General features: G+C 43.5%; 1 protein-coding gene and 1 long non-coding RNA gene across 3 annotated transcripts in view; one reads left to right on the top strand and one right to left on the bottom strand.

Annotated features, from left to right (window-relative positions):
* The first annotated feature begins 878 nt into the window (after positions 1-878).
* LOC115362307 (uncharacterized) lies at positions 879-6,661 on the top strand. Its single transcript, XR_003928488.1, has 3 exons — positions 879-918; positions 5,817-5,821; positions 6,606-6,661. It is a non-coding gene; the product is annotated as an uncharacterized LOC115362307 (long non-coding RNA).
* Positions 6,662-9,655: 2,994 nt separating this feature from the next.
* Positions 9,656-23,952, bottom strand: part of LOC115362305 (deoxyribonuclease-1-like 1) — a 15,864-nt gene continuing 1,567 nt past the window's right edge. Inside the window, exons 2-9 of one of the 2 annotated variants that reach the window (XM_030056173.1) lie at positions 18,186-18,377; positions 17,593-17,693; positions 14,638-14,724; positions 13,303-13,400; positions 13,076-13,188; positions 12,308-12,465; positions 11,455-11,551; positions 9,656-11,251 (exon numbers count right to left, since the gene is read on the bottom strand). In XM_030056173.1, the coding sequence (XP_029912033.1) occupies positions 11,123-11,251; positions 11,455-11,551; positions 12,308-12,465; positions 13,076-13,188; positions 13,303-13,400; positions 14,638-14,724; positions 17,593-17,693; positions 18,186-18,356 (954 nt within the window). In that variant the 5' untranslated portion in view covers positions 18,357-18,377 and the 3' untranslated portion in view covers positions 9,656-11,122. The remainder of the gene's footprint in view (positions 11,252-11,454; positions 11,552-12,307; positions 12,466-13,075; positions 13,189-13,302; positions 13,401-14,637; positions 14,725-17,592; positions 17,694-18,185; positions 18,378-23,952) is intronic. The other variant, XM_030056174.1, reaches the window with a different exon arrangement.

Genomic DNA, 23,952 nt, shown 5'->3' with positions numbered 1-23,952 from the left:
GGCAGGGCCAGAAACACAAAACTCTCTCTCTCTCTCTCTCTCTCTCTCTCTCTCTCTCTCTCTCTCTCACACACACACACACACACACACACACACACACACACACTAACAGCAACCCCACACAGTAGGACAGCTGAACAGAAGGTGTGTGTGTGTGTGTGTGTGGGTGGGTGTGGGTGGGCGGGGTTGAAAATGTGCTCTGATCTATGTCCTTCACAGAAAAAGGCCAATGATACTGAGGCTGAATTAAAAAATAATGAATCGTATAGTTTTCTTTTGGTAAAATATGAAAAGGGGTTGCACAGGCTTGACCTGATCTGACGAGAAACCAGCAGATGGCAGACTTTGTTTTGCCGTGTGTGTGTGTGTGTGTGTGTGTGTGTGTGTGTGTGTGTGTGTGTGTGTGTGTTCAGTTCAAGAACACACAATCACTGTGGAATGAGTTGTTTTGTTTTTGTGTTTTGTTGCATCCTCTTGTTTAATATTGTTTTTTTATATATATATATATTGCTTCTTGTATTGCTTGTAAATCATTTCTTTCTTTTGCACTATTTAATTGTGTTTTTATACTTACCTTTTTTTGCACTGTTTGCGCCGTGGATAAGGTCAGAGTCATAGGCGAAAGTTGTTTTTTTTTTTTTTTTTTTTTTCGATTCTCTATGTCTGGCACATAACTGCAGAACTGACAATAAAGCGTCTTGAATCTTGAATCTTGAATCTTGAACATGATTTGACATCCTGTTTGTGACATCACAAAGGCAGCCTGTGAGCCACCTCAGCGCTCCAGGATCTGTGGATCTAACAGGCAGGTACAAAATAAATAAATAAATAAAAACAGACAAAATAAATAGTCATAATATCATCAAATAAATAAATAAAAGACAAAACAAATAGGAGTATGAAAACCAATAAAAGATAGTTCATGTGAGCTGTTATCTGTAGCCTACATCTGTAAACTGGAAGTAATGATCTGTTTGCATAAATACACACACCCTTACAGTGCTCTCATCTAAAGCAGCAGGGAAAAATTCTTTCACAACACACTTTGGAAAATCATGGAGGGTGATGTAAAACACAGTTAACACTTGCAATTTCTTTTGATGCATTTTTAGTTGAAGTTTAGATTTATTTGCTAACCCTAACCACTATCAGGTTTTTACAGTCTCAAAGGAGAAGAAGAAATAAGAAAAAAAACTGTGTAACTGGGGAAAATGGAGAGATTCTTGAGAAGGAGAGAGGAGAGCTCAGGTGTGCGTCCCGTGTCGACCCACGTGGTTCCAGCAGGTGTTATCTGACTGTTAATGGACCTCAGGGTGAGATGTAGGATGATGGTGGACCAGGGGCGTATCTAGAATTTTTTTCTTGGGGGGGCGAGGTAGCGGCACAGACTGTGGAAGGGTGGCACACTGAAATGACATTTTTCTTTAAATGCCCCACAGTCTTAGATCATAATAAACGGTAGGCTGAGGTATGAATAATAGAACTATTTTATTTACCCAAATAATACACAGAGCAGAGCAGGAGTTCTCTCTCTCTCCCTATCACTGTCTGCCCCTGAAGAAATCATGCATATTGTTTGGTTAGAAATAACATTAAGTCAGAAAATCACTTTCCTTAAACTGAAACACACAGGATAGGTATCACACGCAATTATATCATCCTCTAATGATATGTTACAGCAACCTCAAGCTGTCTTGTTTGCACATGTGTACGAAATAAATCTTTTTGAAGACTGAAAACAACATTTAAACGTGTATTATACAACACGTAGATACAACCGAGCAATCTGATTGGTCAATCAGACGTTTAGAATGTGCTCAAATGAGCAATAGAGCACGGCTAGCCGAGTTCCCCAGTAAGTTCCCCAGTATGTTTACCAGTAAGCTTGATTCCAATAATTTAACAATATGTTCAATTATTATTTTGTTTTAAAAATTACTTTTTTGTTTTGTTTTGTAAATTACTTATCAAACAGACCTAACAATTCAGCTACCAATGAATGAGCAGTAGTATGCATGTGATAACATAGACTGAAAAATAAGCCGAAGTGATACCTCTTCTATGAATAGACAAGCTAAGCCAGTGTGCTCCTGTTAGCCAGTGAAAATAGAGCGGAGTGGCAACTCTTCGCTTTGTTACACAATCTATGTCAGTGCGCTGCTGTAGCCTGGAAAGTTTCTCTGCCTTTTGGACTCGTACGGTGCTGGTGCAGTTGTTGTAATGTTTTTTTCTTGGTGGTGCAGGTGAAACGACTGGAGGGGTTGTGCCACCCAGATTTGCTTCCCTCCAATTTCAGGCCTGTCAAGACAGGCCTCGCTAAATTTGCATTCTGTGAGCTATTGTCGATGTAGTCATAATATAGCCTAATAATGAATTGTTTCGGGAGCTTCTCATTTAGCATTTGAGGTAGCTTTACGGACTTATGAAAATTAAGACCTGTTTAAAATTATTTAAGACGTAAATTCTGTGAATTTAAGTCTTTTTAAGGCCTCAAAATTTGATTTTCTAATTCAAAACTTTTTTAGACTTTTTAAGACCCCACAGACACCCTGTGTTGTCAATTTTGATCTATTTGATGACATAAATTTGGATAAATGGCTGAACGAGGAAGACAAGACAGAAGAGGTGGAGAAGCTGGAGAGGTCAGGAAATGAAGACGTCTTGGGTCGTCAAATGTCTACAAGACTACCTGACAAACACCAGGCAAACAGCTGATTTCTCAGCTGTAAGGAAAGAAGAGCTGAACAAGATCCTCCGTGGAGCTTTAATTTCTATAATAAGCAGATTCAGCACCACGGACAGTACCTGTACAATTTTTTTCACGGAGATGTGCAGCTATAACTCTGTTCTTGTTATTAATGTGTTAATGTTATCAGTTATTAATTTGCCTGTTAATCGTTATTAATTTGTTTATTCTTTATGAGTTGCCTAGGCCATTGATTTAATTAATTTGTCAATTTGTTTGCATCTGTACAAGTGAACGTTTAATAAATCAATACATCTGTGAAAACTGTCATCTTTGTTTCAGAGGTAAATTGATAACAGCCTGAAAAGGTGATAAGCAAAAAACCCCAAAGGTGGGGTTGAAATTATATAACTCTGTTCAGGCGAGCCTGCTGCTGCAACGGCCGGCATCAGGCGAGCCCGGCCGCTCACCTGTCATATCCGGCAGACCTGACCGGGTACTGGCCAGTGCCGCCTGATGCCGACCGGTGGGGGTGGCCAGGCAGGGTGGCCAATCAGATTCCAGGGGTAGCCGGTGCCACCCCCAGCCACCCCGGTGGCCACGCCCCAGTGGTGGACAACTCGGCAACTGAGGATATTTCTTTTTAACAGCAAACGCCAAGGCTTTCAAGCGAAAAGGCAGCCAGCAAGAAGTGGTCCAATTCCACCGCAGATGGAGACAAGGGCGATGACTAGCAAGACAATTGGCGTGGATATGAGAACAAACAGACAGCAGAAGGGGTTCGGCCTGAAGACAGTCCTCAGGTATCTCGTAACCCTGTTGCTGAGTTTCCCCCAGAGGTACCTGATGCCTCCGGACAGCGTGGAGCCGAAGCACCGGCTGTGCCGCGGGGGAGGTATCCAGGGACCCAGCTGTGTCCTGCAGAGGGTTACCATTTCCGCGATGTCATTAAGACGCCCCATCAGGTAAAGTTTGTCATATACAGGTATTATTGTCCGCCACCGAGCTATCACTCGCGCTAATTTAGCGATGTGGTGCCCCACAGTTGTGAGGATATCCAGCCACTCTCCGGCCTCTTGCCTCTGTCCCGCGCGCCGGAGTTCAGCCGACGAGGTGTCGGAGCAGGAGGGTGGGGGCGCCTGCATCTGGGAGACAGCGTGGGACACCTCTTGCATGATCACCTCAAGGGCTTGCACATACCGGGTGATCATGTACTCGCTGCCGCCTCTGGTGTGCAGGCTGTGGAGCTTCTCCATCAGGGCTTTGTGCCTGGATGGTTTGGGTGGAACAGGTGTGTTTGGAGGGTTAGCGGAGGTGCAGCCCGCCATCTCATTTTGTTGTTTGCCGGTGTCTTTCCCAGCAGCGGCGGCACTCAGTCGGCCCGGGAGTCCAGGGGACTGCAACTGCGGCTCGGCCGGGGGTCCAGGGGACTGCCCCTGCGGCTGGGACGGGGTCATCGCAGCGGCCACATCCAGAGGGGACTCCGGACGGACCTTGTTTTTTTTGCAAAGGAAGGGAAGTTTCATGCAAAGCCAGCTCCAGAAAGGCATGTTGAAAGCTCTGACTCAGTAAAGCCAGACAGGCCAATCTGTCGCCCTTTTATAGACTTCGGGGTCTGACGTCATGGTCCACTTGATGATGTCACTGACCCTAACATCATCAGATGAAATGACACATGGGAGTGGATTGCCTCAGGTTTATAGTTTATAGTAGTATAGTTTAGGCTATATATATAAATATTTATCTATATATGCCTCTCTCTCTCTCTCTCTCTCTCTCTCTCCCTCTCTGTGTGTGTGTGTGTGCTTGCACAGGTCCACAGGTGTCAAAGAGTTTCCCTCTTTGAGCCTCTTCTGTGTCTTCATGGCCCTCAGCATCAGCAGCAGGATCAGCTGCATGTTTAAATGTTGCAGGTTTTTATTTATTTATTAATTTTTTTAATCTTTTGAACAGTATTTATATTGATATCTAATATGAATATAATGTCCCAAAAACTGAAAAGATTTATCCCAAAGGCTCTGTGTGTCCAAGTCCAGCTACATGTCTCGGTGTGACTGACAACATTCCCAGGCCACAGAGAGACTAAGAGTTTGCAAAAGGATGATGAACTGTCGCCACCTAGTGGTTGAATCCCATGGAGACATGGAGCTCACAACTTCAAATGTTCAATCAATGAACTGTCCCACGTTTTATGTTGGACCACTTTTAACTGAGAGACAATACATACCGGGATGTGCTGTTTTTATTGGTATTATTATTATTACACAATACAGTTATTAGTAGGCTATATTATATTATTATTATATTTAGTGGTGTCAAATTATCGCGTTAATTGAGATTAATTAATTACAGTCATATTTAGCGCGTTATGTTTTTTAATCGAGTTAATCTAATTTTTAATCTCTAATTTTACTTTTTATAAAATCGGTTTGTAGGCGTTGGGCTTCCTGTGCTTAAGTTGTTGGAGGTGGAAAACAATGGTCAGTCACACCCTGAAGTGGACATTGATTGGAGGTCATTGTGTTTGTGCCGGCCTGTCACTGGCCCGGTGGCCTGACCGTCTTTTTTTTTTTTTTTTTTTTTTTTTTTTTTTTTTAAACAGGTCGCCGGCCGGCTGGCCTCACCAGTCTGATCTTTTTTTTTTTTTTTTTTTTTTAAGTCAGAGAGACAGGCCAGGCCAATCAGAGGCCAGCAACCTGTGAAGAGCTCAAGACATGATTGGTTTGTTTTGATTAACACCCGCCCCAACAGTCCGAGTCCGTTGTAAACAGGCAGCGCGACTCGTGTGTGTGTCTGACTGTGGAGGAGAGGAGAGGAGGTGGAAGAAAAGGTTGCGTGATCGAAGTTAATACATTACCGTATTCATCCGAATATAAGACGATATTTTTTCCATTGGGGGTCTAAGCAAATACACATGTATTGTGCATATGTAAACCAGTAGGTAGGCTCGCCTGATGCCGCGATTACCGGCGAATGGCCGCATTGCGCAGTCATTGCAGCCGCGTATGAACAAAAATTGATATGGCAGTAGGCTATGTGTGCGCCGCTCACCTGTCAGATCCGGCAGACCAGACCCGGTGCCGCGGCCGGCTCGCCTGATGCCGACCGGTGGCTTTTTTATTCAAACAAGATTTTGTCCATATAATTTCTTTCTTTTTTTTTTTTTTTTTTTTTTTCCAAAAAAGGGTCTTGAAAAAGAGGGGTCGTCCCCCCGACCCGCATCGGACTGATCTGCTACAATAATGTAATGAATTTAAAGGGAAATACCTCAAGTTGAGGGCTTTTCTCAGCAATTTTAGGTGAGATTAAAAAAGAGATTAATTAGATCAATTAATTACAGATCATAATTAATTAATCTCTCAATTTTTTAAATCTCTTGACACCACTAATTATATTATTATATTATTATCATTGTTATTGTTGTTACCATTATTAGTATTGTTAGTAGTAGTAGTACTTGTTGTATTAGTATTGGTAATATTGCAGTTACTATAATTATTTATCATTATTATTATTTTATTATTAATACTGTATTATCAACACTCTAATTTGCATAAAATACACCCTGAATCCTAAATTACATGTGAGTACTTTGGCAATTCAGTGTGTCCAGTGTGTGTGTGTGTGTGTGTGTGTGTGTGTGTGTGTGTGTGTGTTTGTGTGTTCAGTTCAAGAGCATGATTTGACATCCTGTTTGTGACATCACAAAGGCAGCCTGTGAGCCAGCTCAGCGTTCCAAGATCAAATCAAAAACAATCAAAATTAATAGTCATTGAATCATCACATAAATAAATAAAAGACAACACAAATAAGAGTATGAAAACCAATAAAAGATTTTTTTTTAGTTTATGTCAGAGCTGTAATCTGTACATCTGTACAAATATACACACCCTTACAATGCTCTCATCTGAAGCAACAGGGAAAAATTCTTGCACAACACACTTTGGAAAATCATGGAGGAAGGAAGAAGTTCACCGAGTGACACTCACACCATTCACTGACCAGTCAGGTCTGTTGTCTTCTCATAGACAAATCAGCCTGAGGGAGTGCTTATGGTGCTGACTGTGCCTGACAGCAAATATCAGCATGGGAAACACTATCGACTTTAAAAGAAAGGAAACTTACATGTTCAAAACAAGCTATTCCTAAACAGATGCAAAACACAGTTCCACTTGCAATTTCTTTTGATGCATTTTTAATTTAAGTTTAGATTGATTTGCGAACCCTAACCAGGGCACCCAGTTTTTTTTACAGTGTCAAAGAAAAAGAAAAAATAAGAAAAAAATGGGGAAAATGGAGAGATTCTTGAGAAGGAGAGGAGAGCTCAGGTGTGCGTCCCTCGTCGACCCACGTGGTTCCAGCAGGTGTTATCTGACTGTTAATGGACCTCAAGGTGAGACGTAGGACGATGGTGGACAACGCGGCAACTGAGGACATTTCTTTTTAACACCAAACGCCAAGTCTTGCGATGGAACATAAACACACCAAAGCAAGCGCTTCAATTACACAGCTGATGGAGAGAAGGATGATCACTGGCAAGTTGATAACTGGCGTGACGAAGATAAGAAGCATAATCCAGCCAGCGTTCACAATGAGGGTAGGCCACAGGTGTACCTTATGCGGGAGGACCTTTTCGCTGAGTTTGTCCCAGAGGTACCTGATGCCTCCGGACAGCCTGGAGCGGAAGCGCTGCCACCGGCTGGGCCGCGGGGGAGGCATCCAGGCATCCAGCTGTGTCCTGCAGAGAGCTACCATGACCCAGATGGCATGAAGACGCTGCATCTGGGGGAATTTGTCTTCCACTTTTGTCTGACTCCGAGCTATCGCTTGGTATAGTTTGGTGCAGAGGCTCCTCACAGTTGTGAGGATATCCAGCCACGCTCCGGCCTCTTGCTCCTGTCCCGCGCGGCGGAGTTCAGCCGACGAGGTGTCGGAGCAGGAGGGGGGGGACGGTGGGGGCGCCTGTATCTGGGAGATAGCGTGGGACACCTCTTGCATGATCACCTCAAGGATTTGCAGATGCCAGGTGATCATGTCCTCGCTGCCGCCTCTGGTGTGCATGATGTGGAGCAACTCCATCAGGGCTGTGGAGGGCCTGGATGGTCTGGGTGGAACAGGTGTGTTTGGAGGGTTAGCGGAGGTGCAGCCCGCCGTCTCGGGGGCGGTGGGCTCTGCAGCCTCATTTTGTTGTTTGCCGGTGTCTTTCCCAGCCGCGGCAGCACTCAGCCGGCTCGGGGGTCCAGGGGACTGCCCCTGCGGCTCGGCCGGGGGTCCAGGGGACTGCCCCTGCGGCTCGGCCGGGGGCACCGCATCGGCCACATCCAGAGGAGACTCTGGACGGGCCATGCGTATTCTACGAAGGAAGGGAAGTTTCGCGCAAAGCCAGCTCCAGAAAGGCATGTTGAAAGCTCTGACTCACAGCCAGACAGGCCAATCTGTTGCTCCTTTATAGACTTCGGGGTCTGACGTCACGGCCCAGTTGATGATGTCACTAACCCTGACATCATCAGATGGAATGACACATGGGAGTGGATTGCCTCAGCTGAGTGAGGAATGTTAAAAGATAAGAGAAGGTAAGATAAGATATTCCTTTATTAGTTCCACAGTGGGGAAATTTCAAGCATTACAGCAGCAAAGTGGATAGCAAAATATGAAGCATAATTTACATTATAAACAGTATAAACAGATAATAAATAGCAAAAAGCAATACAAACACTATAAACAAGGAATATAGAAAAAAATAGAAAACCTCACAGTTTCTCTCTCTCTCTCTCTCTCTCTCTCTCTCTCTCTCTCTCTCTCTCTATACATACATATATGTATATATATATATATATATATATATATATATATATATATATGTGTGTGTGTGTGTGTGTGTGTGTGTGTGTGTGTATCTATATCTATATCTATCTATCTATCTATCTATCTATCTATGTATAGATAGATAGATAGATAGATAGATATAGATATAGATATATGTGTGTGTCTGTGTGTGTGTGTGTGTGTGTGTGTGTGTGTGCTTGCACAGGTCCACAGGTGTCAGAGTTTCCCTCTTTGAGCTTCTTCTGTGTCTTCATGGCCCTCAGCATCAGCAGCAGGATCAGCTGCAGGTTTAGATGCTGCAAGTTTTTTTTTAAATCATTTGAACAGTATTTATTTTGATATCTAATGTGAATATAATGTCATCAAAACTGAAAAGATTTATCTCAAAGGCTCTGTGTGTCCAAGTCCAGCTACATGTCTCGGTGTGACTGACAACATTCCCAGGCCACAGAGAGACTAAGAGTTTGCAAAAGGATGATGAACTGTCGCCACCTAGTGGTTGAATCCTATGGAGACATGGAGCTCACAACTTCAAATGTTCAATCAATGAACTGTCCCACGTTTTATGTTGGACCACTTTTAACTGAGAGACAATACATACCCGGATGTGCTGTTTTTATTGGTATTACTATTATTACACAATACAGTTATTAGTAGGCTATATTATATTATTATTATATTATTATATTATTATCATTGTTATTGTTGTTACCATTATTATTGTTAGTAGTAGTAGTACTTGTTGTATTAGTATTGGTAATATTGCAGTTACTATAATTGTTTATCATTATTATTATTTTATTATTAATACTGTATTATCAACACTCTAAAATACACCCTGAATCCTAAATTACATGTGAGTACTTTGGCAATTCAGTGTGTCCAGTGTGTGTGTCCACTTGCTGTAGCTTCACATGAGAAAACACCAATGATCTGCAATATGCTCTAAAATATATAATGCACTCTCATGCAACAATTAAATTCTTAATCACTGCAAACAAAAGCAGTCCATCTTATTAATGTAATGGTTTAACACATTTTATTTAGACACTCTCCCTGTGTTTGTGTGTAAATCTGATTTTTACATCATGAGAAAGTTTTTTATGACAGTGTGTGTCCAATGACAAGACCTGATGCATTCAATTTCAATGTTAAAAAATTTATTATTTCATGCTAAAAACATAAACATACAAACATTCATAAAATATTCCAGACTTCTTCCAGATATTTACATGGGATTCTGTACAGAGTATAAAATGGCAGCTGTCGTTAAAAACCTGCTGTTTCACCAGATAAACAGACACGACAGCAGCAGGATCACACCGATCACCTTTAAAACTTGATCGATCACAGATTATTGATTTACCTGACTGAGTGTGTGACAAGCTGGATAATCCACATTCACACTCAGTCTGCAGTGCGTCGGTTCACTCAGACGGGACGGGACGGGACTGTGTGTCGGTCAGAGGACGAGCCAAGGCTGCCACACTGCCACAGTCACTGGTTCAATTCCCAGCGGCGGCATCCGGCAGCAACACACACTGCACTCTGAACACAGCATCATCATCCTCAGCCCTGTCACACCGTGTGGAAGCTTCCTCTGCAGGGGAGCAGCAGGCGTCTGCCACGTAATCACACACCCGAGACAGAAATCTCAGCATCGGTGTGTGTGTGTGCGTGTGTGTGTGTGTGTGTGTGTGTGTGTGTGTTTCCCTGAGAAGATTCCAGCACAGCCACAGTGCTGCTGTCTTGGCTGAGGACAGAGTCAGAGTCACAGTGAGGAGAACTCTGCATGTCTGGTACAGGAAGAGTTCACTGTGTGAAAAGTTGTTTTTAAATGATAAATCATTTAATTTTGTCAGCAACGTGACTCTTAATATGACTCAGTAACTGGAACCTGTGATGAACTTTGCTTTCATGCCACCAATCTGTCAGATTAGCTTTCAGCTGGATCAAAGGCTCAGTGTCATATTCTTTATGATTTAGCATGAAATAACTATGGTTACCGTGTTACAGTTACCATGGCAACGTAGAGCCACAGTTCTAGAAATACCATGGTAACATGGGACGGGGTTTTAGAGCGGCAAGTACCACGGTGACATGGAACCAGGATTTTAGAGCACAGTGGTTACCATGGCAACATGGAACCAGGATTTCAGAGCACAGTGGTTACCGTGGTGACATGGAAGCAGAGTTCTAGATCACAGGGGTTACCATGGTGACATGGAACCAGAGTTCTAGATCACAGGGGTTACCACGGTGACATGGAACCAGAGTTCTAGATCACAGGGGTTACCACGGTGACATGGAACCAGAGTTCTAGAGCACAGTGGTTACCGCGGCAACATGGAATCGGAGTTCTTGAACAGAGGGTACTATAATAACATTGAGCCAGAGTTTAAGGACACAGTGGTTTCCATGGTAACATATACGCTGAGCACACAGTGGTGTGAATCACACACAGAGCAGGTTTGCATGTGGCTGAACATTTGATCTGGACCTGATTAAAGAAACTGTCCGCCTGTCGAAATGTTCCTGAGAAGTGTGACTCATCAGCGTCTGCATGTTACATCATACACGTTAATATACAGCTCAGACCCGACCAGACGATCACAGAGCGGACAGGCAGGACTGGGCGATGACACACAGCAGCAGGAGCAGGAGGGGCGTGGCCTGACACAGGTGGGCAGAGCTGTTAAGCTCCACCTCCACAGGCAGGTGGTCGCTCACCTTCAGCGCCTGGCAGACAGAAGCAACAGAGCTCAGAGTCAAACAACATCAAACCTGGAGTCATAATGTAGGACTAAAACTAGAGCACAAGCTGGATTATTACAGCCAAACCACTGATTCAGTTTATTCGCAGACTGTGGTTTATTACAGAAGGTCCAGTTCAGCAGCCAGTGTGAGAACATTATGTGCAGTTTTATGAATGAGACTCGTACCCGCTCCCTCTGCAGCCTGAACTCCTTGGGAAAGTTGAAGGCCTTGGCAGAATACGGCTTGATGGTCTTCAGGAAGGGTTCTCCATACACCACAATCCTGACACACACACACAGAGAGAGAGAGAGAGAGAGAGAGAGAGAGACAGAGAGAGAGAGAGAGAGAGAGAGAGAGAGAGAGAGAGAGAGAGAGAGAGAGAGAGAGAGAGAGAGAGAGAGAGAGAGAGAGAATACCGGCTCATATCAATCAGATAAACTGATCAAATACTAAAAAAAAAAGTGCTTTCCTGCACTTTTACTTTAATTTCCTGGTTCTTAAATGGTTCTTCAAAATGCTCTCTGGTTCTACAGAGAACCATCAGCAGCTGAAGAACCTCTTTATTTAGGGGCTGGTTCTCCACACACTCTCTGTGGTTCTTTAAAGTGCTAAAGGTTCTTCATGTTTATTGGAGTTATTTGGTGGCGGCAGCAGCTAACAATTCTTCTCCTTGTGGATTAATGTGCAGATTATTTCCTCAGTGACTGGATTAATGTCTCGCTCTATAAACCGTCAGGAAACAGGGAGAAATGCCACAGCGTCACAGCTGACATTTTTAATAGCTCGTCTGGAACACAATGAAGGAACAAGGAACGTGCAGAACCGGCCAACAACATGTTCATGTTGGTTTCCGACCTGCACACGGTCATCTGATTTAAAACACTCAGAGAGGCTTTTATTCTGGAAAATTGCTAAAGAACCATTTAAAAAAAGGTTCTTTACTTAACCAACTGGGTCCACAAAGCATGGTTCTTGTATGGCATCACTCTGAGGCACGATTGTTGGTTCCTGTTAGCACCTTCATTTCCCTGTGCGTACCTGTCATAGGGACAGTTGGTGCCGTCGCCCACCGTCGTGTCCACCTTGTCTCCGATCAGCCAGAAGAAACCCGGCTGGCTGAACAGTCGGATCTGCCTCTTGTTGGCTCGGGTCATGTGAGCACAGCCGGCGTTAAAGTCTCCCAGGAACATCACATTCTGCACACACACACACACACACACACACATGCATCCACATATGATTCTTCAATGCCGTGCTGACATAATGGGATTATATCAAGGTTATTAAAGGAAAACTAAACTAAAAACTCAAACTAGGTGTGGAAAAACATTTTAGTTAACTGAAATAAGAAATAAAAATTGACTGAACTTGGGATTTAAAACAACAAAGCAGAGTGGTTTGAGGAGAAGTTAATTTGTGGTGGATCTTCCTCCACCTTCAGCGATGTGAGGATCACTTCGACAGACAGAGGGATAAATTAATAAACCACCTTCTGACTTCTCCTCAGACCAACCTCTTTAAAAAAAAAAATAGCTTTAGAGCTTCAGAGCTGCTGGAAGGTTTATTGTTCCACTTTGACAGAGCCGGGCTAACGACTCCCATAGACTTCAAGTCTTTATGCTAAGCTAACAGGAGAATGCTACCCATCGGAACTGAACCACTGGATGTACAGAGGAGAAAATGGGAAGTCGGGAAAAGGCAATTTTGGCCATAAATGTTGGAATATTCCTTTAAGCTTTCAGTTACTGGACCACCAACCAGGGTCCCCTTCTCAACACTTTTTTTATTGACTTCCTGCTTCCTCACCTGGGTGTTCCACTTCTTGCTAACTTCCTGGAAAACATCATAGAGCCGGTCGATCTCCTGGACAGCCTTCTCCGGCACCGTGTGCAGCGCAACCAGCACAAAGTCTTTTGTCGCTGCAGAGAGAAAGAGCGAGAGCATTTTCATTTTTATTTAAGACGTCCCGCGGCCGTTTTGGGCCGCCGTGCCGCGAGTCTGCAGAGAAAGCCTTTCGTTCTGGTCACACTCACCGGTTTTGTTGCTGCGGAAACGAACAGCGAAGGGTTCTCTCACAAACGACTGAGGCTTTCGGTACTGATGCTGAGCCGTGACATTCACCGTCTCCGTCCTGTTGGGGGAGGACAGCGGTTTGAGAAGACACAGGAAGAGTGCGCGGAAACACTGTCGATGCCATTTTGCGACCAGGCTGCTCGGCTGCACGGTTTCCCGCTCAGACAGGAAGTGAGCGACAGTCAGCTGATAATGTTGGGAGGTAACACCGCCGCCTCTCACATCTCCAAACTCAAACTGACTTCTGTAAATCGCCGTTTGGGTTTGGACGTGGTGACGGAGGCAGAAACACCGAAACCGAGATCAATAATCTGTTGTGTCCGGAGAGGCGAGTGCAGCCGCGTTTCACCGGGACGCGGTTCGTTCAGCGGCGCGGCCTCTCCGTGCGTTCATGGACAGAGATGGACAGAGTACTCGACCCCAGTACTTGAGTAAGAGTAAAAATACTACTGGTCAAAATTTACTCCGTTACAAGTAAAAGTAGCTCAGTCGACATGTTACTCGAGTAAGAGTAAAAAAGTACTTGCTTTTAAAAGGTACTTAGGTATCCAAGAGTACATGCTTTTAAATCTACTTAAAGTAAAAGTAAGAGTAAGAGTAAATTTCTTGTTTTTCACATCAATGAATTACTGTAATTTTTTCAATTTATAGGACCTTGTAACTCTTGTTTCAAAGAATTAACTCTTTGAAACCACCTGCACTGATGTGCTTGCGTGTAGAACCACAATGTTATACAAAGCCTGCAGAAACACCTATAAAAACAAATCAAATGAATGAGATCATAAGAGGATCATAAGACTGAGACTCGTAGTCCGCGGATTCATCTCTTTCTTCTCCTGCTGCCGCCATCATCGCGCTCTTGTTTTGAGTTGTTGTGAGTCAAAAGAGCGTGGTTACTTTGGCGTTCTCCTTATATGGGTAGGGGATGACGTATTTCCTCTTTTACGTAGATCCCAGTGGAGAACGTGTACTGTGATAGGTTTCCTTCTTTGACAAACACAGCTTGTGTCCAATAGTATTTTAGAAAAAACAAACAAACAAAAAAACACAGCTGACCTTAAAGTAACGAGTACTTTTCAGCCTTCCTAGAAATTTACTTGAGTAAGAGTAAAAATATTTGTCTTGGAAATGTATTCGAGTAAGAGTAATAAGTATCTAAAGAAATCTAATACTCAAGTAAAGTACAAATCCTCAGAGTCTGTACTTAAGTACAGTACTCAAGTAAATTTACTCCGTTACTGTCCACCACTGGTCGTGGACTAACAGGAAGTGGCGTGCAGAGTGGCGACTCTCACCTGTAGATGAAGACGTACTGCTGCATGTCCTTGGGGTCGTTTCCCAGAGCAGCACTGGACACTGACTGGTAGTGATACTGGTCATACCTCAACAGGACAGACACACAGAGAGACAAGATGCATTATTACAGAAACACCAACTCAGATCCAGGCTGCTGACATGAAGCATCCCTACACTCTGAGAATCACGGGTTCCCTGCGGGTTCCTCTGAGATCCAACAGGAGCCAATCCACCAACCAATCAATTACGAGATTATTTCCCTGCACTTTAGGAGATGAATAAACTTTCTACATCTTCTGCCTTTTGTGGTTCCTTAAAGGTTCCTCACAGTTCTTTGACTTTTCAAGAGTGTGGTTAAAGGTGCACTCTGTAAAATTAGCACTTTAGACTCCATGGACAAAATTTTGAATAAGCATGTAAATTATCAGTGAATAGGGTTAATGATGAGAACTGCATCCAAAATGGCCAAGTGATTTCTGACCACTGGAGGGCGTAAGAGCTCAAACAGAGTCAGTCCTGCTTCTTGGCTTAAAGCAGCTTGATTGTACAACACCAAAAACAGAATGTGAAAAAAGAAAAATTTGTTTTTTGGGATGATAATGAGGGCTCCATTTGGCTCTCACAAGGTTCCTGCTGGATTAACTGGGATTATTTGGGATTTGAAAATGTGGTGATGCTGCAGACTTTCAGCCATAAGGTGGTGCTGCAGAGGCACTGACTCCACTGATCTAACATTTGTCTCTCACATTGTCAAAAGAAGAAAATTTGTATTAAAAAATTGTATAAACAGAAAAAAAAAATAAATCGGACCTCGGTACTCGAACGCCTCGCCACGCCAGCCAGTCCCGTCGCGGAAATCAAAACTCTCAGTGCAATACAAACTTATTATAATAAAGTTTCTCACACTTTGCTGTACGTGATCAACATTCAGCAACATCTGACTAATGCGAACAGCAGAGGCAGACATGACAACAGCAGCAGCGCCCCCTAGTGTCTCCCATCAACCGCCACCCATTCAGATTTTAGTTGGAAGTTTCTGAAATCAAATCTGTGAAATTTGATTATTCCCATCAATACCACTTCTCCATTTGGTGATCAGAAAGTTGATTTTGTTCTGATTGGTGCAAACGCTCTCTGTAGCAGCCAATCAGAGGCAGTCACAGTTTGCAAACTCCTTGGATGATCTATCACTTTGTTTATGTTTATTAAATATTAGATATCAGTCAAAAAAAATGTAAAACTGGCAATCAGTTGGATTTTATATGCACCAGCACATTAGATTTATTTGGTTATTTTTTGTACATGAATTCTTCATTCTGTTGATGAGGGATCAAATTATAACCACCGTCATGATTAGTAAAATAAGTCATTATCATCATGATTATTATCGATTGTGATCTTCATTTTCATGATGATAGTATTTTTTTTCCATACCTGTCAGACTCTCTGTCAGGAGCAAACAGCAGACACATCATGTTACTACACACTACACACTCAGGTTTAAATACTGAAAAATATTAGTGGACAATGATAAATAAATTTTGAGAAGTGTGTTATGTGTGCTGCCCCGTTCAGCCTGCTGGTGTCGTTGGAGGGGCGGGACTTGGGGCTCACACACATTTACACATTTCATCTTCTGAAATCAGGGATTTCCAAAACTTTTTCTTGGTTTGGAGCCCAAAGTTCACTTTCACCAACCACTCATGTTTTTTTTTTATTTTTAAATTCAATCATAACCTAACCAGGAGCAAAAAAGACAAAGAACTGTGATGTAGAATGTAAACTTTAATTTTCAATTTGAAATTAAATAAAGTTTCTTATCCTACGTTTTGTCTGAATGAGGTTAATGTGAGAACAGCATGCGGCCCATGTGAACACGCTTGGTTGCACATGTGAACACACTTGGTGGTACATGTGAACACACTCAGCGGCACATGTAAACACACTGATGTGAACACACTTGGTGGCACATGGGAACACACTTGGCAGTACATGTGAACACACTCGGCCACAAATGTGAACACACTTGACCGCACATGTGAACAAATTAGGTGGCTCATGAGAACACACTGATGTCAGCACACTCAGCAGCTCATGTGAACACACTCAGCGGTTCATGTGAACACACTTGGCACTTAATGTGAACACACTCATGAACACACTTGGCGGGTCATGTGAACACACTAATGTGAACACACTTGGCTGCACATGTGAACACACTCTGCCGCACATGTGAACACACTCAGGAGTTCATGTGAACACACTCATGAACACACTCGGCGGGTCATGTGAACACACTAATGTGAACACACTCGGCCGCACATGTGAACACACTTGGCCGCACATGTGAACACACTCTGCCGCACATGTGAACACACTCTGCCGCACATGTGAACACACTCATGTGAACAGACTCGGAGGTTCATGTGAACACACTGATGTGAACACACTCGGTGGTTCATGTGAACACACTCATGAACACACTCGGCGGGTCATGTGAACACACTAATGTGAACACACTCGGCCGCACATGTGAACACACTTGGTGGCACATGTGAACACACTCTGCCGCACATGTGAACACACTCTGCCGCACATGTGAACACACTGATGTGAACAGACTCGGAGGTTCATGTGAACACACTGATGTGAACACACTGGGTGGTTCATGTGAACACACTCATGAACACACTTGGCGGGTCATGTGAACACACTAATATGAACACACTCGGCCGCACATGTGAGCACACTTGGCCGCACATGTGAACACACTCGGCTGCACATGTGAACACACTCATGTGAACACACTGGGAGGTTCATGTGAGCACACTGATGTGAACACATGTGAACACACTCAGCGGTTCATGTGAACACACTCGGTGGCACATGTGAACACACTTGGTGGCACATGTGCTGGTTAGTGAGAGTTAGAGATGCACATTAACCTGCAGTACCTGTCACTGTACCTGTTGAGAGCAGCTTCCAGAGCCCTCACTGCCGAACCCCCAGAATCCTTCACTTCCTGCAGGAGAGTGATGTCACAGCGAGACACAATCTGCACACAGACAGACAGACAGAGATAGACAGACAGAGAGAGAGAGAGAGACAGACAGACAGACAGACAGAGACAGGCAGAGAGAGAGAGAGACAGACAGACAGAGAGACAGACAGACAGAGATAGACAGACAGAGAGAGAGAGAGAGAGAGAGACAGACAGACAGACAGAGACAGGCAGAGAGAGAGAGAGACAGACAGAGAGACAGACAGACAGAGAGACAGGCAGAGAGAGAGAGAGAGACAGACAGACAGACAGAGACAGGCAGAGAGAGAGAGAGACAGTTAATCATGCCAAATCTAAGATGAGATGAAACTTTCCTGCAGTGAAAGTAGAACATACAGGCACCATGATAAATATTTTATTTATCCCAAAGGGAAATTCAACACAAAAATCAAATCAAATAATAAAATCAAAGTAATCAAAATAATTAAAAATAAAATTAAAAAATTAATTAAAAAGTGTGTGTGTGTGTGTGTGTGTGTGTGTTACCCTGGTCAGAGTGTGTGTGACTCTGGAGTTTGCAGCTTTGGCGGCGTTCAGGCCCAGCGTGTTAAAGGCACAGATCTTGAACCCTGGGCTTTTTCCGCTCGACCGGCCAATCAGGAGGAGGAAGGCGAGGAAGAGGAGGAGAGGAAGACGAGGAGTAGAGCACCACCTCATGGTCAGACTGTGGAGGAAAAACTGCAAAAAAAACCCAAAAAACAGATAAGGCAGAGGAGATGTAAATATATATGAAATCACCAACGTATTTGATTTTACGAGCGCGTCGCTGTTCCTTACTAGTTACTAGAAGTTACCCAGCTAACGACTCCTATAGACTTCAAGTCTTTATGCTAAGCTAACAGGAAATGCTACCCACAGGAACCGAACCACAGGACGTAAAGAGGTGAAGATGGTGTCCAGGATCCTGTCTCGGTCTGGTAAAGTCGGGGAAAGCTCGGCTCTCAAAGTCACAGAAACACTCTGGGCTGTGACTCTGCAGTGGAAATGAGGTCGCCGCGTTGGAAAGTAAATGTTCTCTAACCGGGCAGGGCAACGGCCGGTGGGGATTAAAGCCACACCCACTTTAAGTCACACTGCTTCAGGTCTGGTAGGTGACTGACAGGTGTGGCATACACACACACACACACACACACACACACACACACACACACACCATCCAGCTGCCATCTGCATGTGTCACCTTCATTTGGAGATTTTTGTATAATTAACATGAACAAATGAAACCACAGGCCTCCAGAAATCTGCTCATTTCAATTCAATTCAATTCAATTCAATTCAATTCAATTTTATTTATTTATATAGCCCAGAATCACAAATTCCAAATTTGTTGCAAAGGGCTTTACAGGAAATACAACATCCTCTGTCCTTGGACCCTCACATCGGATGAGGAACAACTCCCTAAAAAAAAAAAAAAAAAAAAAAAAAACCTTTAACAGGGAGAAAAAAGAAAAAATAGGAAGAAACCTCAGGTGTTGCTTTACGGCACAAAACAGGAAGGGGGCGCTGTTCTTCCAGAGGCGAAGCTTTCAGAGTGTGTGGAAGCTTCCGGCAGACGGCGGAAGGAGTGAAAGGCCAACTGACCTGTAGAGTCTGTGCAACAAGGCGGAGATGGTGAACGGGTGATATATCGATGTTTAAAGACTCTACAGGTTGCACCTTTAAATGTGTTTGCTCGTGTGAGAGACAAAAACAGGGAGCGAGATGCAGACTGCACCTTTCCAATAATTATACCACGTGTGTGTGTGTGTGTGTGTGTGTGTGTGCCACAGCAGCCCTCACTGTAAAAAGGTGTTTACAAGCTGATCCTCTCTGACTCAGCCTCTTTCACAACACACAGTTTCACCTGCATGTTTGTTTTTTCATAAATTATTGAACATCGGTGAGTTAAATTCATGCTGTGAGGCTGCATAATAAAAAAAAAAACAAAAAAAAACCTGAGACATGACAGCTGGCTGAAAGCTATTATAGTTACTATTTGCCAATATTTGCCTTTATACATTAACTTGTTGAAATACCGAGTAATGACTTGGTTATGTTTTTTTTTTTTTTCCAGTTTAATTTTTTCTAGATGGACACTGCCACATTATGGAATGAAACCAAACAAACTGGTTTCCAAACTGACCGGGAAACGACACAGTCAGCTGGATTTTCTGTCCCAATCCTGTGTGCAAACAGAGAAAAGCACGAGGGGAAAAATACACAAAGACGACATTTCGATTCAAGTTTCCCTTTAAAGTTCAGAATCAGATTCAGATTCAGAAATACTTCATGGATCCCCGAGGGGAATCTGGCTCAGCTGCAGGTTCTCAAACTCTCAGAAGAAGAATCTATCATAAGCATAAGTGAAATGATAAGAAATAGAAAAAGACATAAATATAAATGAATATACCACTATGTGAATTAGAAATTTGTAAAAAACAAAGTTTGTGCCTTATGTAAAAATATGTGCATTTATCTGACAAAATATTACAACAATGAAGACATTTGTCAGATTTGTCAAATGTGCAGTGTGAAGGGAGAATGTTAAAAAAAACAGTGTGATGTGGAGCAGAGGATGTTAAGCGAGTCCTCCTCTGTGCGGTGATGAAGCTGCGAGCGGCCGAGCGGGCGGACAGGTCTGCTGTGCGAGCGTGTCGAGTCACAGAGCCAACATGTCTGCCGGTTTCACAGCGACATACCACCGCTGCATGCTGGGAGGAGACACGCCGACCTGCTCGTAAAAGCCTGTAGGCGTCCGCTCTGCTCCTGTCCCGGTCACACAGCTCTGCTCCTGCCTCAGCTTTCAGTTTAAAAATTAGCTCTTTCTTGAATTTCAAACACAAACCAACAACTGGATCCAAAAGTTTTTTTTTTTTTTTTTTTTCTGTGAAAGTTATGAAACATGAAACACAGAACCGTGGTGACTTTCTTTAAAATCACGGTTCACCACATCAAACAAGGACATAAACCTTGCATGTAAGATGGGCTGAATTCTGTGCAGAACAGGCCTTTAAATTCAAACAGCTGAGGGTTCGTCCCTCCTCCAGGCCCCTCCCACCATCGTGCACGCTCACGTGGCCACGCCTCCTTGAGCTGATTGGTTGTTTGATTTCAAGAGATGAGATTCCGGCCCCGGCGGCGGAGCTCGGACCCGCTGCGTGGGACTGATTAGTCAAAATTATGAAGAAAAACGTTTCCAACAGAAACTTTAAGAAATGTGGTGAAGTGTGAGATCACCATGGAGATTTAATCCTCAGAGGCGACTAACGCAGGTAATCAGGATTAATTTAGCTGACATCTAACTGGCTAATATTACTTTAGTTTATTATTTTGAGGTTGGAGTTCGGATTGGACGTCATGGGAACCGAACCCGACAGGCATTCTCTTTTTTGTGTCCGATCCCGACCCGAGCCCCAGATTTTGCTCGGCCTCCATCTCTAGGTCACATTTACCACCTGAAATAACCTACGTGTTGCCTTCAGTGTCGTCACGTAAACTCCAGCACTGTACGGGACGTTGCCCAGACCAAACAGCAGGTCCTTCATTTTTCACTAAATTAACACCGACGTGATCGAACCCAAACATAATTTCTAAAGTTTTGTCTGAATCTTTTGTCCAAAGCCTGTCAGGACCCGACACTCTACCCGAGACAGGCTGTGAATTAGCTTCAAATCATTTTTTAAAAGAACTTTAGCAGCACGCAGATGGTTTTAATTAACTTCCTGCGTTGACTTTAACTTCCTCCGTCGTTGTTGCTGCAGCACCGTGACAGAGATCACGTTGCTGCCAACGTCACCGTGGCAGTTATTCAGGCAAACTCCTCTGCCAACACGGTGACATCAGTGAACGCCACAGCTGCTGTTGCCATGGTAACATGAAACACCTGGAAACACTCCAGAGACCCGCCAAGGGCCCACGCCAGTTCCTCCCATTCAACGTCTACGATTAAAACTCCACTTTGTTTCAGCTTGTGTGTTTTATTAATGATGAAGATAGACCTGACGAGTAATAATAAGGTAAAAAGAGCCACGTTTTGAAGTGGGTGTACTGTCCCTTTAAGCGGTTTCATGCAGTGCATCAGTCCCTGTCCTGTAGCCTGCAGGGTTTCTGGCCGGCTCCTCCCCGGCCCCAGGCGGCGGGACCGGTCGAGTCACTCCGCCTGTTGACTGTTGGAGCAGCAAGAACAAACCAGCGCCTCCCTGACATGCCGCTCTACACTTCACACTGACAAAACCACTCCTAATGCTGCTGAGGAGCCTTTGGGCAGGGCACTGAGGTTGGATTAGGCAACTCAATATCTTGGCAAACACCTCCTGGTTCACCAAAACTCCTTTTTCCTGCGACGTCTGTCACTGACTAACCCTGGCTATATGTTTACACGGTGGCTCTGGTGTTTCTGTTCACCTCTGAAACTGGGTTTGAAAATCGGTTTTAAACTAAAGAAAGAGCGGAAATTAATTAAATCAAAGAAATGCACAGCCAACAGTCATGCATTACATGAAATCACAGAGGAGAGTAAAACCATCTGCACCGTGCTCCTCCTTACAAGAGGACATGATGCAATTCAAACAATAACCGTTTTTTTTTTTTTTTTTTAAAGTGGGTCAAAATGTTGTGTAACATCTTTCGACTGAACTTCCCTTCCCATCATTATCACCACATTTTGCTGTACATGCACTTCTGTGGAATTCATGCTCTTTGGGCCTGATTTGCATGAAGTCGTACGTCTGTTTTTCTGAGTAAAAGATGTAATTCAATAAGGAATTTAGTCCAGTGGGAAAGCATGTTGAGGTATCATCACAGACCGGTGACACTGATGTGTAACTGTGTCATGTTTCCTCAGAGATATGTGTCGTTTTGTCATTTTAATCACTAAACTACATCGAACAGCTCAGTGAAAATCAAAAAATCTGCTGATTAAAATGAATCAATTTGCTGAAATAAACCAATAAATAAAATGTATCACTGTGACTTGAATCAAAATGCTTTGAATAGATTAACAACTCCTATAATGAATAACATATTCACTGACAAAATTCTATCAACTGTAATATTTGTCACTAAATTATCTGTGTAAAATAAATAACGTTGAAGTGATTCTGTTGTATGATGAGGAAAAATGACTCCATGTTTCTATAATTGACATAAAAAATGTTTTGAACTGAATCAACCTGAATCACAGTTTACACGGTCGACTTTAATCCCAGAATGAAGAAGCAGAAAAAAAACAAAATCCCTCTCAAACTGAATCTCCAACGAGAGAATCCGGAGTCGAACTGAATCGATGTCAAACCAGAGATTCACAGCCCGACCAGGTGGAAACATAATCCATCTGAATTAGATCTGCAAATAATCTGGGCAGGAAAGAGAGAGGCTGGACAACTGGATTATCTGTTAACGAGTTAATCTGATGGTCAACATGTAGTCTGACTAACTGTCATACAAATCAACTTTAAACTCGTACAGTTACATGACTTTGAATTTCTACACACACACAAACAATTTTTTTTACAAAATACAGAAAAATCCTGCGGGGTAGTTTCCCGGACAGAGATTACATGGAAACAGAACAGGACCAGGCCTTAATCTGGAATAGTCAATCCTAAAAACCTGACTTTTCAAAGCATGCCTGAACTCCAGATTAGTCATTTCTGGACTAAATTCGATTTAAAGTGACATAATCCACCAGATCCATGTTTGGCTTGTTTTTGGCGACCCCTCTGGTGAGAAGCGGTCAGTGCACAATGACAGAGGCGCTCACACACCCCTTTAACACCAACACAACACCGGTTCTGCTCTGGTCCGTGCACCAAAATCTAGAACCGTTCCTCACATTTCCCACCGAATACAGATTAGGTCCCTGAACGGAAAACTTGATTCTCAGCTGGAACCAGAAAACAGTCGTTCCCAAGCGGGAACCGAGTGGGCGTGGCTTATTCTCCATGGAGACGACGACCAAGAGAACTTTGCCGTCCGGTTGTGAACACGTCTGCAAATAAAAACATTAATTTGCGGTGCCGGCGCCAGCTGAGGAACCGGCACCCTTCAGGGATTATTATTCTCAATCTGAACCCTGTCAGGCTCAGATTATGCAGATTAGTTATTCCAACAGGTGTGAGGGGTCGGGCTCATGATGCAACGGTTCCACTCCAAAAACTCAGCGAAACGCGGGCCGGTTCCTCAGTTTGCACCCTCCAGGACGAGAGCTACAACTTTTTTGGTAGAAAAGGCAAAATGGCGCAGACATGCTTTTTTTTAAATTATTATTTTATTT

This window comes from Myripristis murdjan, chromosome 7, assembly GCF_902150065.1.
Source record: "Myripristis murdjan chromosome 7, fMyrMur1.1, whole genome shotgun sequence".
Classification (NCBI taxonomy): Eukaryota; Metazoa; Chordata; class Actinopteri; order Holocentriformes; family Holocentridae; genus Myripristis; species Myripristis murdjan.
Note: the sequence above shows the minus strand (reverse complement) of the source record. Positions and strands in the feature narration are given on the sequence as shown.